At 37.9% G+C, this 17253-nt stretch overlaps 1 protein-coding gene across 1 annotated transcript in view; it reads right to left on the bottom strand.

The window, feature by feature from the left end:
* Positions 1-255: 255 nt before the first annotated feature.
* LOC127787379 (monodehydroascorbate reductase, chloroplastic/mitochondrial) overlaps positions 256-17253 on the bottom strand; it is a 39300-nt gene continuing 22302 nt past the window's right edge. The window contains exons 9-17 of the mRNA XM_052315397.1: positions 3404-3505; positions 3217-3306; positions 3033-3113; positions 2519-2590; positions 2316-2410; positions 2112-2200; positions 1953-2015; positions 1773-1813; positions 256-720 (exon numbers count right to left, since the gene is read on the bottom strand). Of these exons, the coding sequence (XP_052171357.1) occupies positions 601-720; positions 1773-1813; positions 1953-2015; positions 2112-2200; positions 2316-2410; positions 2519-2590; positions 3033-3113; positions 3217-3306; positions 3404-3505 (753 nt within the window). The 3' untranslated portion in view covers positions 256-600. The remainder of the gene's footprint in view (positions 721-1772; positions 1814-1952; positions 2016-2111; positions 2201-2315; positions 2411-2518; positions 2591-3032; positions 3114-3216; positions 3307-3403; positions 3506-17253) is intronic.

The raw sequence follows: 17253 nt of genomic DNA, 5'->3' as shown, positions 1-17253 counted from the left end.
AAAAAGTATTTTACTGGATTAAATAATAAAAAGTTTAATTTTTCAAAAAGGGTCCACTTCTCAACAATGATCAACAAAATTGATATAGTTTATCCATCTCATCAACTAAATTTTCTGATGTAAAATCCAAAAATCTTAATTGAGAATTCTCAAGCCCCATATATATTATTTGTGTGCCCAAAACTAGAGATAGTTTGGTGATGTTTTGTTTCGTGTTAGCTTCATAGATACAAAACTACTATAAGAGACGAGGCATCAGAACGAATCTCAAATATAAGATTGACTATTTATAATGACAACAAATTATTTGATGAAAACTTTTCAACATCAAGCTTGATAGAGGATACCACATTATTATGAGCTGCTGCTGCTGCATTGAGATTGAAAACTTAGAGGAACAATATTTTCAGGGCTTTAGAGACTCACTTCAGAATGGTAAACCTTTCAGTGTTTCTTCTCCACTCGCACAATTATTGATTTAGATTCTCTCTCTTTCTCTCTCTCTCTCAGTGATCCAAATAATTCCCCCAAAAAACTTTATTCAAGATGGACATCCAAGCAGCAGCAGAATTGTACAACGGTTGCAATTTGTCGAGAAGCTTAATCCTGGAGAGAAGCTTGTGCAATTTGTAGGGCTTCCTCGACTGATGATGCAGTCTGGAGTTTGGTCTTATCAACACAAGGCTGCCTCCTAGCAAGCTTAGGAAGAAGTTGAGATTCCTTCAACAACCACGTGGTCAGGCATTATTAGTTCACATGTAAATGGAATAACGCAAGCAATTAGAACACCATCCAGCAAATTCAGTTTTACGTAAGCAAATCAAATAGAACATAAAACATATGCCACTTTCCAGCATGTCGCATGTTTACTTTTGTAGAAGGATCATATTTGATTGGTATATAACAAAAATATAGGGGACCAATAGTGTGGACAGAAGGAAAAATATTAAATAGAAAACATAATAGAGAATTAGGGAAATACATAAAAGACCAAGGTGGACTATGAGAATTCGAGACAAAGAAAGAAGCAACATGGAAGAGGAGAAATAAGATAGCAAGAAGCTAGACCCAAAAATTCTGCAAATTCAGTACTCAATATTCATGAATCCATATTTAAAAGAGTGACACTTCCGTACAGGTTGGGGTATTCAGGTACGTACATAATGATGTGAATCTAGGAACCAAAATAATAAATAGAATAAAATTCATAATGATATAAAAAGTCCCCGAGTAAATACGAGTTGTAAATGAACTAAAAAAGTTATAATCAGCTGATCTCAATCATTTAATCTACTGGATAAATATAAAAACTTCTATTAGTATTGGAAGTTTATATGACACTAAGGGTGTGTTTGATAGCATTTAATTGGAAAGAAAAACATTTTCCAACTTGCATAGAAAACGAAAACCATCTCCCCCTAGATGGAATTTTCCATGGAAAAGAGTCAAAAACATGCTTTAATGATTGTGGAATTCAATTTCATGAAAAATATAGTGTGTCAAACACCAAAGATGGAATTTAATTCTTTGGATGTGACATTTTCCATGCTATTAAACACACCCTAAGTTCTGGTTGTGATTGATGTCTTTACAAACAATTTTCAATCTGGCCAAAACTTATGAGCGTGCATTGATGTTTTTTTTATTATGGCACAACATTAATATTCCTTCTATAGTTATCCAATTATTGGAACATATTTTCTGAGAAAATATACTGTGATGAGAACAGTAGTTCAAAACATTGATGCCAAATTTTTCATAACAGGAGGTACCTCAGGACTTCCACTTTCAAGGAGGACTCCTTTTACTTTACCTGCAGAACAGTATAAATTTATTGTTAGTCTTTGATCAATAAATACAAAACTAATAGACATGGAATGGCTGGTAGAAGGAGAGGTCTCAGCTTCAAGGTATTTATGGGTAAAGTAGCCTTAATGAACAGATGGCATTACCAGAGTCTATCCAGAAAGTAGCAATCTTAGGATCAAAATTCCCAATTTCAACAGTCTCCCCAACTGCTCAGTAAGAGAATAACAATGAGTACAAAGCAGAAGATACGACATACTAACGAGTTCAAAAGTATGTTCTCAAGTTTAATGCAATATCCTTACCATTGTCCCCATAGAACTGCCACCATATCTTCCTTGGGCTTCCTTCATACTCAAACACCCTTGAGTAGAAATATGGTAGATAATCATACCTAGAGAGCATGCAGGGAAATAAATCATTAAGGATGCTTCAGCAGCACAAGTAACATCACGTAAATTAAAGGTTCTACAAAATTGGAAACAACAAAAGAAGAGGCTTCAGCATACGTGTGAGTTTGTGCACTCAGTAATGCTTTAACACAATGCTGGGCAGACCGGCGAGCATGATCAACATGTTCAACCCTTGCAATACGGTTATACATCTGCTCAGATTGAATATCATGTAAGTTGCATTTTCTTTTTTCTCTCTGCTTAATCTGGGAAAGGAAAGGGAAACAGAGAAATTGGTTCTTTATTTGAAAATTTTATACCTTTAATGGAAATGCTGCTACATCTCCAATAGCGAAAATTCCTGGGATACTCGTTCGGAACTGACCATCAACCTTAAGAGCAAAGGTGTAATTGTTACAGTTTTTACCAGCAAACAGAAAGCACAAACATCATGGCTGAATTAGAATGAAGGAACAGATTTCTTTTTTGTTGCACAATAAAATAAAAAACACTTCCAATATTGTTTACAATAAATAAGCAGAAGCAAAGATCAACATCCATGAAGGCATAAGATATAATAATTGTACCCGTACATGTCCTATCTAGAAGTCAAAGGGCCTTCCAATGTGAAGGAGGTGAAAACATTGGAAAAGAATGTGACAAAAGCCTTAAATGAATCAGGTAGAGCATTTATAGAATCATAACAGAAGCAGCAATAGATAAGAATGACAGAATTAATAACATAGAATTATTCATAAATGAAAATTGACCCCTCTAAGAGCAGGCATGGGTTTGAACAAGATAAAAATGAACATAAACTTCTTGATATCTGACCTGTATTCCACCAACAGTTGTATTCAAGCCCACCTTCTCAAACAGACTAACGGCAGGTTTAGCTCCAATACCAATAATAACCTATTCAATGGAGAGAAGCATAAAAAGTTTCCCTTTTGTTGGCTCACTATCTTGTTCTCAAATGCAAGAAAAGAATATCTACAAACATGTAACAATGATTTACCGTGTCTGCTTCTACTGTTGACCCATTTTCAAGTTTAACAGCAGCTATATGTCCATCAGGACCAGCTTCCAAGTTTTTTATAGAGACACCCTATTGACAATCAAACAAATAAGAAAAACCAGCCTTAAATGCTATTATATGTAAAGTTCTACTCAAATGGAAGGCCGAGAGGGAGGAGAGAGTATACCTTCACGAATTTGACACCATTCTCCTGGTAAAGTTCTTCATATTTCTGGGCGAGGGAAGGGGTAAACAATCTTTGCATAAAATGCTTCTCTGGAAATATGACCTAATTTTTCCCCATAGATTATGTTAGATGAAATTTATGAATTCAGCTAATACGATCACCACCTAACTTGAAAAATTATAAAGCGTGCATACAAATTTGACATTAAGAAATTCATCTTGAAGCCGGCATAGCACAGCTCTATCTAATTTCTATCTTCCTGTTGTCGTCATAGTTAATGCTATTACTTCTGTTTTCTTTCATTTTTCTCCTCATTTTCCATATGGAATGTCTCTAAGAAAATGTTTCAGTTAGGAACTATTTAGGAATTGATTGTAGAGCAGAGTATGGGCACTAGCTTTTGTCCACAGTACTGGTTAAATTAAAGAACACCACATTTATAATTCATCCAAGTGTTTCATCAATAGGAGTTTGTTTTCAGGACACAAAAACATAATGTTTTTTAAGGAAAGGGAAACAAAAAGAAAATAGGGGAAGGAAGAGGAGAAGAGGCTAAGTAATAGTTTCAACTTTTAAAGACTTGCAGGACATACTATGGCCCAACAATTGCCAGCTGACTGAATTTTGGATACTGAAAGAAGGTTCCAATTTGTAAACCATACATGAGAAAGCATTGCACAACCTTGCTTCTACCATATGACAAATTTTAAAAGGTGGAATAAAAACATGCATAAAAATAGTACCATGAAGCAGCATAAAAAGGTTGATTAAGTATGATCAAGAGGAAAATAGGAATGATGCTGTGATATACTTGAGATAAAGATAAGAATAAGTATTAGACAGATTGATAAATTCTGAATAATTCCAATGAACCACAGAATGACCAAAAACTGTGACAAATATTTAGAATAGCACAAAAGGTAAGCAGTTGCAGTCACAGCAAGACATGAGATTGGGTACCAAGTGCTGCAAGGATAGACTTACAACACAAGGCATGTTGCGCTATAAAAGTAGTGATGTAAAATTGCAGAATTGATTCAACATAATTGGGACATCCAGAAAGGTTAAATGAGACAAGATCACAAAAGGTACTTTGATTATGGAGTCATTATAAAATCATATAAAAAAGGGAGAAACATTCAAAGACCTTGTTACAACATTAACTTGGCATTATGAGCCACATTCTTGCAGCATAATTTTTTTTTAAAATGGAGCACAGTATGATTGTTAAAACAAGTTATACTAATGCTGGTTGTGTGAAACATAGAGTACAGTGACCCTTCAAATAGAAAATTCCAAAAAAGAACAGATAAAACAGCAGATTTTCAGAAATATTTGAACAAAGAGCAAAAGAAATTAATAAATATCGGGGTCAAAAATCTTTATAGTGTCCATTGCATTCAATCAAAACAGAAAATCCTACTAATGAGTGCTTTGAAAAAGTTTGCATGACCAAAAAGGTCCACACACCAAGTGTTGAACATAATGGCTATAAATATATTACCCATCTCACCTTAATATAGCAGAAGGGGAACAAAATCATATGCAGATATATAAAAGTAATGTCCACCTCTTAAAATTTTTCTCCCTCCAATGTGTAACATATCTAGCAACCTATAAGTTTGAATCCACCCTTCAAGAGTAACTGATATTAACAACTTTGTGCTCTTATATATTATTTAATCAAGCTCTCTATTTATGAAAAATTTCAGATCAAATAAGGATTATCTCAACATCGAATTCTTGATGTTTAGAAGACAAGTAATTTCGTACTTGAGGTTTAGATGAAAAAGTAATAAAGTATTTTAGGTTTATAATCGAGTATTAGACTATCAGTAACAAATACTTAGTATTGGAAAGAACTAAAAAATAATACTCAACGAAGTCGTTCTACAAGGCCCGACGGGCCTACCGAGCGGCTCACAGAAAGGGGGCAAGAAGACAATTTTGCCCCCCGCCCACTTTGCAAATTTGCAAAGCGGGCCACTGCCCCCCCTGCTTTGTGCGTCTCCCCTGCCATGGCCGTCGCCTCACCTCGCCTCCGTTGCCTCTCTGCCATCGCCGCCTCGCCGACAATCAATGCAGCGACTGGAGGCAAGGCGAGGCGGCGATGGCAGAGAGGCGAAGGAGGCGAGGCAAGGCAAGGCGACGGTAATGAGGCGAGGTGGCGGCCATGGCAGGGGAGACATACAGAGTGGGGGGGGGGGGGGGGGAATCCATGGGAGGGGAAGGGAGAGAGCAGGGCGTGGGGGCAAAATTGTCTTTTTGCCCCCTTTCGATAACCCCGTCGGGCTTTCTAGCATTTTCCTACTCAACCATTTTAAGAAGAAACTGAGAGTATTTTTGATACAGTCAAAAATACTTAGTATTGGAAAATGATACTTGAGTATTACACTGCAGCAATCAAAAGATACTCAAGTATTGAAAAATGATACTCGAGTATTACACTATAGCACAAAGTGTTTTAGATGCAGTAAAAAAAATACTCAAAAGAGTATTGGAAAATGATACTCGAGTATTACACTATAAGCATAGAAAGAGTCTTAAGCAACATCAAAAAATACTCGAGTACAAAAATACGACACTCAAGTATTGTAGCACAGAGAGGGTTTTCAACAACAAAAAAAAAACTCGAGAATTGAGTAAAAATACTAGAGTACCTGAAGCTTTCATCTAACAATTGAAACATTTCTTTGCACGATACTTGACTACAATATCTATGATACTCGAGTATCGTAACCTGCACATTCAAACATTTGAATTTTGACTTGTTCAAATGCCATCATTTCACTCGGATAACTTACCTAATCTTTATCTAACTTCTCTCTGATGTTTGCATACCATCTTTTTGACAAAAAATACAACTAATCTCTGCATATACATCATGAGAAGTTTTCAGTAGGGCATGGGGTTGAAGATGACCGTTTCACTATAGTAGCAGCTGAAAGTGGTTTGTCTTCATCATGATCTTGTCTCCAACAGCTAGAAGACTTTGAAGGGGTGCTAATCTCTTTAATTAGGAGATGTTTTAAAGAAATAAAGTAGAAAAAAAGGGCCAAGAGAGATTGGGCTTACAGATTTGGAAAATTAGATCTCAAATTCTTCATTGTCCTTGAGATTCACTGTTTTCATCTTTCTTTTTCTGTCAAGGCTTCTTGTTTCCATTGTAAGTCTTATTTTAGCCTTGCTCTAATCTGGTTTTGAACAAAACAAATAACCTAAGTAGAAATAACTTAGGAAGTTTTGGAGATCAACAAATCAACTTGTCTTCATCATGAGCTAGGCAACGGTTGTTCCTAAAATACAGGGATAAAGTACAGAAAAACAATTTTAAATATGTTACAGGTAGATGGGATAGAATTTAAACTTGAGTGGCAGTTCTGTCCTATTTTTATGGAACCACTTTATCCTCTCATCTCTTTAGTTTGAAATATTCCTTATCACTGCACATCATCTCTCGGTTTCTATTCAACAACAGCAACTTGAATTATCGTCTCTTCCATCTTGTCTTCTTCAACAGATTTCATAAAGGGTCTATTCCTTTTGAGAGTTGTTCTTGCATTGTATTTTGATTTTCCTAGCAGTTGTTCTAGAAGAGCTAGCTGAGTTGCTAGTTGGTCTATTGGGTTGAGGTTGTAACCCAAGTTTGTCTTAGTGGATTTGAAAATCTCTATCTGGGAGCTAAAGAAGTGGATGTAGGCTAGGAAGAGCCGAACCACTCTAAATCATTTGTCTATTACATATTTTTCTTTTCCTCAAACTTTACACTGCAACTTTACACTGAAAGAATCACTGTTTTATAAATCATATTCAAAAATCTTCACAAAACACAAATTTTGAAACACCCAATTCCCCCCCTCCCTGCAGGTGTGACGTGCCATAAAGTATATCGGATCTAATAGTAAGAGCTTAGTGCAAATCCTTGATATAATCATGTAGAAATGGAATTATTATCTCTAATTGATTCCCCAAATCAGCTACTTGATTAATAGAGTATATGTTAGGAATATTATGTACAATCTTCTTTCCTTTTTTGTACTTTTCTATTATGTTGTACTCTTCCTCTATAAGAACAAAGAGGAATTAGTGTATTTAGTAGATATATAGAAAATAGAGAAAGTTATTTTCTCCATCTCCTTTAGTTTATATGGTATCATAGCAGAAATTAGGGATTAAATCACAGCTGTTCACTGTGAAACCCTAGGCAGCCCTTCAATCACAGCCTATCCCTATGAAACCCTAGGCAGCCATACCTTCATCCCTCTGCCATAACCCAAAAAACCAGCCGCTGCCTCACCCTCAGCTTCTGTCTCAGGCCGCTGCCGCCCAACATCAGCCATCACCTCCCTAAACTGGCTGTCGTTGTCCAGATCCGCGGGCCGCTGCCACCTCTCTATCAGTCATCGTCCCTCAGATCCAGCTGTTGTTCCTCAGATCCGGCCATCATTGTCCTTAGACTGCGCCACCCAACACCAGCTGCCGCCACTGACACCCATATCTACCCCGGCCATCATCCATTCTTAGGCTGCGTCGCCCAACATTGGCCGCCGCCAATCTCAGTTGCTACATTGCTCTGGTCTGACATCGTTGGCCACTAGATCCTCGCTTGTCGACACACCCAAATTTAGTCTTCGTTGATACCTTGATCTGGTCAATTAATCAGTGTTGTCCTTACTGCCACTTCAGCCACCACGTCTGACGTTGCATCTCCTGCCACTCCAACCCAGCAGCCACAGTCCGATCAAGTTCAGTTTTGAGTCCCTCAAGTCTCCTCCGACTCACACTCGGTAAAAGATTACTACTATTTCATTTTAATGGCACCAATTTTCTATGTTGGTCCCAATCTATCCGTACGTACATTCGAAGACAGGGAAAGATCAGTTACTTGATTGGTGCCACACCGACTCCTGACAATAAAGAACCAATGTATGAAATTTGGGATGCCGATAATTCAAAGGTGATGATGTGGCTTGTGAACTCCATGGAGGAAGAGATCAACCCAAACTACATGTGCTTTTCTATAGAAAAAGAACTATGGGATGAAGTCATTGCCATGTTCTCTGATCTGGCCAATCAATCCCAAATCTACAAGCTCAACTTAAAGCTTGGTGAGATTCGGCAAGCCAACGACACCATCACCACATACTTCAACTCCTTGAAGCGTATATGGTAGGACTTAGATCTCTTCAACACTTATGAGTGGAAAAGTCCCGATGATTGCAAACATTATCAGAAAATGGTCGAAGCTAACCAGGTGTTTAAATTCCTTGTCCAACTCAACGTTGAGTTTGATGAGGTTCGAGGAAGGATCATCGGAAGAAATCCCCTTTTGTCACTCAATGAAGCTTTTTCAGAAGTTCTGCTCGAAGAAAGCTGAAGACTTGTTATGCTTGGCAAGAAGAACAATGGCGTAAGTGCACTGACAGAGAATATGGCCTTGTTACTGCTAACGCTAATGCCGGTGGACGACATATTTCTAGTTAGCGAAAGGCTAAAGAGAAGCCTCGTGTTTGGTGTGATCACTGCAACAAACCATGCCATACTTAGGAAACTTACTGGGTAATTCATGGAAAACCAGCCAACTGGAAGCCAAGACAGAAGCAATCCCAACCCACTGCCAATGAAGCTGAAGCTGGACCATTCAGCAAGAAGCAGATTGATCAACTTCTGAGACTGCTAAAGCCTAATCTATCACCTGGTACACCCAATTGTTCATTGGCCTATTCAGGTAGAAATTCCTTTGCCCTGTCTTTTCCTTTAAATCAATTCCTTGGATAATTGATTCAAGGGCATCTAATCATATTACCAGTTTATCACATCTATTCAACTCGTATATTGCTTGTTCAACTAGTGAAAAAATAAGAATAGTCGATGGTAGTCTTTCACCTATTACAAGTAAAGGTCTTATTAAACTCTCTGATAGTATTAACCTTAAATCAATACTTCATGTTCCTAAACTTGCCTGCAATGTTTTGTCTATCAGTAAACTCTCAAAAGACTCTAACTATCGTGTTATCTTCTTTGATTCCTATTATACCTTTCAGGACCAGAACTCAGGGAAGACAATTGACAGTGTTAGAGAGATAAACGGACTCTACTATTTGGATGGGGATGTCTTCAATCATAAAAAACCTCATAGATTGAGTGGTACTCGTTTGACTTTTGTTTCTACTCAAATAATGCAATGGCAACTTAGGGTAGGCCATCCTAGTTTTCCTTACTTAAAACATTTATTTCCTAAGTTGTTTAAAGGAGTGGATCCTTCTATGTTTCAATGTAAGAATTGTCATTTATCTAAAGATCATCATGTTAAATTTATTTCAAAACCCTACTGCCCTTCATAACCATTCTATTTGATACATAGTGACGTTTGGAGACCCTCAAAGGTTTCCACTTTATCTGGCAAAAGATAGTTTGTAACTTTTATTGATGATCATACTAGACTTTGTTGGGTCTACTTGCAAAGAAATCAGACGCGTCTAGAATTTTCAATGATTTCTTTCATATGATTGGAGCTCAATTTTACACAAAAATTTGTATTCTTGGATCAAATAATGGAACCGAATATTTTAATGAATCTTTAGGGGTTTTTTTTGAAAGAAAAAAGAATTTTACATCAATCCACAAAATAGACATTTACTCGAAGTAGCCAGGGCTCTTATGTTTTCTATGAACATCCCCAAATACCTTTGGGGCAATGCGATTTTAACTACTTCCTATCTCATCAATCGAATGCCCATTCGTGTTCTAAATTTTGAAACTCCTTTACATTCTTTAAAAAAAAAAAATTTCCCATGTGTCAGCTATATTCTGAGTTACCCTTAAAAGTTTTTGGATGCACTTGTTTTGTTTATGTTCAACAAATATTTCATTTCAAATTGGATCCCATAGCTGAAAAGTGTATTTTTCTAGGATATGCTCCAAATAAAAATGGTACAAGTGCTTTCATCTTGTGACTAAAAAAACTCATAAAAGTATGGATGTGTCTTTTCTTGAGACTCAACCTTATTTTTCTAAAAATCTTCAGGGAGAAAATATAATTATTGTGGAAGAAGATAAATTTTTGAATCGTCATGTGGAGGATGATACTTTTTTAAAATTCCATGATTCTCTTCCAAGCATGATTAACACTCCACTCCACTCTGATAAACAATTCAAGGAAACATATGTTCAAAAAATTAGGAAAAATTATGTGTTTAGTTCACAGGTGCCTAGCATGATGGGACATGGTATTAGGGGGAGAATTACCACAAACAGATCAAAATAATCTAAAACTGGAGCTTCAATTTTATACGAGAAGGCAAACTTAGAAGAATACTATCAATCTGAATATTTCTCTAACAATTGAATACTCAACATCTTTGAATGATGATTCTTCTTCTTCTCAGGATAACTCTAAACTCACTCCTTCAGATTCTGTCTTATTTGACTTGTTCAATCTTGATGTCCCCATTGCCACTAGAAAAGGAGTAAGATCTTGTACCAAACACCCGATTGTCAAATACTTGTCATACCAGAAACTGTCCAATCACCATAAAACCTTTCCAATATTTCTAACCTGCATGTTCCAAGAACTATTCAGGATGCCTTAGGTGACCTAGATTGGAAGTTTGCGGTAAAGGAGGAGATGAATCCTCTTGAAAAGAATGGAAATTGGGAGATTGTGGAGCTACCGAGAGGCAAAACAACTGTAGGTTGTAAGTGAGTATTCACTGTAAAATGTAAGGCAGATGAAAGCATAGAAAGATACAAGGCAAGACTTGTTGCCAAGGGGTTCACCCAAACATATGGCATCGACTATCAAGAGACCTTTACTCCAGTGGCAAAAATAAACTCTATTCGAGTCCTCCTCTCTCTCGCGGTGAATTTTGATTGGCCTCTACACCAACTCGATGTAAAGAATGCTTTTCTAAATGGCGATTTGGAGGAAGAAGAATTTATGGACCTCCCATCTGGATTTGAGAAGAGCCTTAGTACCAACAAGGTATGCAATCTAAAAACATCCTTGTATGGTCTGAAACAGTCTCCAAGAGAGTGGTTTGAGAGGTTTGGAAAGGCAGTGAAGAGCTATGCTTATACTTAGAGCCAAGCGAACCGCACAATGTTCTTCAAGCACTCTAGTGATTGTAAGGGCTAGTTTAATTGTCTATGTGAATAATATAATAATGACCGGTGATGATAGGGGAGAGATTGAAGAACTTAAAAGGAAACTAATACATGAGTTTGAGATCAAGGACTTGGGACCCCTAAACTACTTCCTTGAGATGGAATTTGTAAGATCTAAGGAGGGAATCTTTGTCAACCAACGTAAATATGTCCTATATTTACTCAATGAAACAAGAATGCTTGGGTGTAAAATAGCTAAAACTCCTATCGAGACTAACTTGAAGCTACAACCTATCGAGGCCAAAGATGTGGTAGAAAGGGAGAAATATCAAAGACTTGTGAACAAACTCAACTATCTATCCCACACTCGACTTGATATATCATTTGCAGTAAGCGTAGTAAGCCAATTTATGCACTCACCAGGTTCACAGCATTTTGAAGCTACCTACAGAATTCTAAGGTACCTAAAAGGAACTTCTGGAAAATGTTTGCTCTTCAAAAAACGTGGACATCTTCACATAGAGGCTGTTAACAAGGGAGCACTGGAACAACACTAGATTGATTTTAAGATACACTCACACTCGCACACACACGAATAAATTGATAGAATAGAATTTAAGGCAATAAACAGTAGATATGAAAATTGATAGAAATGTAAATCAAACCAAAAAAAGAACACAAGTCTTTATCTTGGTTCAGATCGTTCTTAAACGATCCTACGTCCAGCCTTCAAACACCCATGAAAGCAACTTTTCTTATTAGACAATGATTAGTACAAACAGACTTCTTGCCGAGTACAATCTTGACTTTCACCGAGATTACAAAGGACTACCAATTCTCTAGCCTTTTCTCTCTTATATCAAAATTGCACTCGCTCATAACATCACCACTCAAACGATTACCCCTTGGCCCTTATTTATAGACGTAAGGGGCAGACACTCCCAAGACATTTTAACCGAGTTTGACATTACCAGTTTTAACCCTCCCCAACTAACTGAATCACGTTTGGGAAATAAAACCGCCTATCTATAGTCGCTTGACTTGACTATCTTCACTGATCCTAGGCTTTACTCGATGCAAACTTCTAACAGAGGCTTATACAGACGCAGATTGGGCAGACAGTGTTACTGATAGAAAATCTATATCGGGCTATTGCACCTTTGTGAGAGGTAATCTTGTCACTTGAAGGAGTAAGAAACAAAACGTGGTGGCCAAAAGTAGTGCTAAAGATGATGAATTGATCTTTCAATTGCCCACAGGATTTGTGAGGTTATGTGGATAAAGAGGTTACTAGAAGACTTAAGGGTATCCGCTTCCTTACCGGCTAAGGTTTGCTGTGATAATAAAGCTGCAATTTCAATTGCCCATAATCCAATACTCCATGACAGGACTAAGCATGTAGAGGTGGAAAAACACTTTATTAAGGAGAATTGATAATGGGGTAATTTGTATGCCCTACATTTCAATAATTGATCAAGTTGTTGATATTCTTACAAAGGGGCTACACAAAAACCAGTTTGAAAAATTAGTGAGCAAACTTGCCATGAAAGATATCTTCAAGTCAGCTTAAGAGGGAGTGTAGAAATGGAATTATTATCTCTAATTTATTCCCCAAATCACCTCCTTGATTGATAGAGTATATGTTAGGACTATTATGTATATTCTTCTTTCCTTTTTTATACTTTCCTATTATGTTGTACTCTTCCTCTATAAGAACAAAGAGGAATCAGTGTATTTAGTAGATATACAGAAAATAGAGAAAGTTATTTTCTCCATCTCCTTTAGTTTATAAATCCAATTATGGAAAGCTTTAGGATCTCCTCCTCGAGTCGTAACATGTGTTTGCTTGATGATATATGCCCTTAATAACCTATGCATTCCTTTCTTCTATAAAACCTCTCACTAAACTTCTTTGGAGACTCTGTAATAGGTATTTTTTTAAGTTTATAAATACCATAATCAAATCCTTCAATTTTATTTATATCTTTCCATTAAACACCTCAAAAAGTAAATGTCAAGACCCAAGGGTTTACTAGGGTTAAAATAGTAATTAGCATATTTTACATTTTACTTGTATTTTCCTCGAGTTGTATTTTTTTGTTAGTTTGTTATTTTCTATAGCTTAGCTATATAAAGCTATTGAAGTCTGTTGGTAGAACATGTTATGAATGATAATTGAATTTTAGCTTTCCCCTCTCATCAATTCTCTTTCAAATTCCCTCCCGTTTCCCTTTACTTTCTCTCTTTCTCTATTCTGTCTGTAACTCTCCCTCATTTCTGTCTGTTATCTCCCTTATTTCTGTCCAATCCTTCTATTCTTGGTGTTAATTCCCTCGGATTCTTTTGAATTCCAATCCAAACCCTAGGTACATGACAATTTGGAATCAAAGCAGTCATTCCTTAGTTGTTAATTTCTGATGGTTCTTCACATGAATTCTGAATTGAGTTAAAGATAGAAGAGATAGATCGAAATAGAGCCGATTGAACCACAGGAAGTTGATTCTCAGTTGATCAATTTCTGAGGGTTGCTACAGCGTGCGATTTAGGAAGGCAATCGCAACGGTCCTCAGTTGCGACAGTGTGCGCTTTAGGAAGGCGAACTCAGAAGGGAAGTCAGGCGATTGTGAATCTTCGATGATTACTGTTTCAAAGGTGGAATAGGTTTGCAAATTGGAAGCAACGATTGAGACGAACTAGGAGACTGTTTTGAGCCAAGGATTCTTAGCAATGATTCCGACTATTTTAGTGAATTTCTGCATTCGAGATAACAAAGCAATCAGGCGATTTCCACAAGCTGCGAGGGGGTGAGTGTCAGCTGATATCTAAGGCTTGACATTTAAAGGCGACTTGGCCAGACAAATCCGATTGTGATTTCGACAAATTCTTAATGGTTAGGCTCAAATTTTGGAGGCACAATTGAACGGATGGATTAGGTGATTATTGGAGACAAATTTGGAGCTGATCTAGAATCAGAGTCGGCTGACTTGTGGCTGCGATTCTGGTTAGCAACCGATCAAGGTTTGACCATTGATAAGTGATTCCTAGCAAGCGATTCAGTGAAGCTGTGCTAGAGGCGATTATCAAGCTGCTGATTCCTCAATTCTGACTGTGACAAAGGTAGTTTCAAGAAATTTTCGAGCGGTTGGATTCTGGAAACTTTTTAGCAGTTGGTCCACAGTCACTACAGGGTGATAACGGAGAATTAATGAAGTAATTCCAGAGGCGAATTCCGTTGAGAGGTGGATTCCTTCAACTTCTCCTGCTCCTTGATTGTTAACGATCTAAGTTGTTCATTGCTGTCAATTTTGGGCGAATTCTAAGATTGCATCAGACCAAAGTCGATTAGGTCACAGACAGTATTAAATTCAAGATGTACAAAGTTCTTGTTCCTTGGCCTTCAACTTGTCCTGCTCATGAGATTTCTGCCACGGTTGATAGTGCACGTGTGAAACAATTTGAATCTCAACTACAGCAGAAGAATGCTACAGTTTCAGTTGGATAGAACAAAAATCATGAGGAGTTTAGCCAAAATCATGAGACATGGGGAATGAAATTTGATAATAAGTTCAGTCAAATGCGCGAGGAAACAAGCAGTGTGATATGCGAAATGTGCGAGGAAATAGGTTGTGTTATACGTGAGAAGATGCAGGAGTTTTTCATAATGTTGTCTAAGGAGCATCAATTCAATATTCCAACTAAATTCTTCTATAAGTCGGAAGGAGATGCTTCAAATGATTATCTCAGAAGATCTAACCAAGAGATGATTGATTCAAACAATCAATCATCAGGATTGAACGACTGTAACAGAGAGCTCTTAAAGAAGAAAATTGTTGAAAGTGAGTCTCTAGAATATTTCGACAAACATAAAAAGATGTTGTCGAATTACCTATATTGGATCAGGAAATTCCGGCTGAAAAATCAATTAATGGTAAGAAAGTTGGTGCTGGAGTCCTCTTGTGGGATTCTGATCTACAAGAATCTGAGGAACAAATTGAAGTGAACTGGTCAATGGTAACTCAAGATTCTGGAGATAGAAAGGGATTGGATAAGGAGATCCGCGTAGACCACATTTTACAATGGCAGGAAGCTAATGATTGGGGTGATATGTAGGCTACAAATCATATTGGAGATAGAACTGCTATGAAGATAGCTTTCATGCCTCTAATATTCCAAACAGGGATATTGATTCATCCAATAATCCGACTATAAATCATGTTGGTGGTGAAGGTCATGATGGAGGCCATGTTTCAGCCATTGAGGAACCTGTGGAACTTTCTCATCCTTTCCTATGCAATCAGTATGTTTACATAGGAAGGGCAGTTGCAGGAATTAACACTGGGACACCATTGGAGGAAAAATTCATTGAAGATAAATCTCGGGTGTGCGGTAGCAAGCAGAAAACAGCTTAAGAGGAAGAATTTTCTGCAGTTTTATTTGTTCAAATTCCAGTTGGTGAGCTGTAGTATCAAATCGGCTCTTAGCTGGCAAATAAATTTGAGTCCCTTACTATTACTGGAAATGGTATGATTGGAGATATATCCTTAGTTGAGATATCTTCCAATATTGTGAAGGTAAGTGGGTTTGATAAGGAAATATGGAAGCTACTTGTAATTGGAGGACAGCTACGAAAAAGAAATGAAATAGCCTTTACGGTTGGAAACAAGGTTTTGCATGAGTTGGATAATTCAATTTTTCAAGGAAGGTTATGGTACTTTGTGCCAGTAAAGCAAAACATTGACTTGGAGATATCAGAGAGTATGGCTTCAACAAATAAATCTCTATCGAGGTTTTAGGTAAGGGAAATAGCTAAAGGAGCCAAAAGTTCTGTTATGGAGAACAAAGCTCATGCTGTTTTGTTTGTTCTCAATCTAGCTGACCAATTAGGATTTTTGTATATTGTAATGAAGGATGGAGTGATGACAGGAATTGATGTTGAAACAACTCCTAGTTTTGTTACTCCCAAACAATTTTGGGTATCTAAAGCAAGTCTACATTACTCAATCGCTACATCTATAGGATATTGCATATATTTTTGCAATAGAGAATGGTCGTTGGTTTGTCTGGCAGTGTTCTAAAACTCGGGTTGGGCAGCCGCCAGCCTAGGCGCTTTTGGGGGAGGCGGCCCCCCGACTAGGCGGTTCCAGGCGCGCCTAGGCGGCCGAGGCGGCCGCCTAGCCGCCAGTCGCAGCCCTAGGCGGCCACCGCCTAGGCCTCCGCCCCCCACACTTTTCTTCAGCTTTAGGTTTACATTTCATTTCGTTTTCAAATTTCCCCCCCTCCTCTCTCTCTCGCCTCTCGTTGTCTCATCTTGGTGCGTCACCGGTTGCTCCCCTCCTCGCCGTCGCCGGACCCGCCGCCGCTGCTTGCTGGAACGACAACCTGTCTGGCCGCCTCTCTCACCGAGCAACCTCTCTGGTCGCCTCTCTTACTGGTCGCCTCTCTCACCGGCCACCGCACCGCCTCTCTCACCGGCCGCCGACCGCGTCCCTCACCGCCGACCGCCTCTCCTCTCTGTTCTGCCACCGCCGAGCCCCTTTATGTTGTATTATTGTTGTTTTTGTCATCTTGACCTCAGTACTAATCTACAACAGTTTGTTTTTAAAGTTTTTTAATGTTTAAATTCATTATTTCACTTATTATTCCAACTTTGGTTTACTTGAAATCAAATTGCATCAAAAAATTTAAAAAAAAAAACACTATTTTCCAAGTCGCCGCCTAGGCCCCGCCTAGGCGCCCTAGGCGCT

Source organism: Diospyros lotus, chromosome 12, assembly GCF_014633365.1.
Source record: "Diospyros lotus cultivar Yz01 chromosome 12, ASM1463336v1, whole genome shotgun sequence".
Taxonomy (NCBI): Eukaryota; Viridiplantae; Streptophyta; class Magnoliopsida; order Ericales; family Ebenaceae; genus Diospyros; species Diospyros lotus.
Note: the sequence above shows the minus strand (reverse complement) of the source record. Positions and strands in the feature narration are given on the sequence as shown.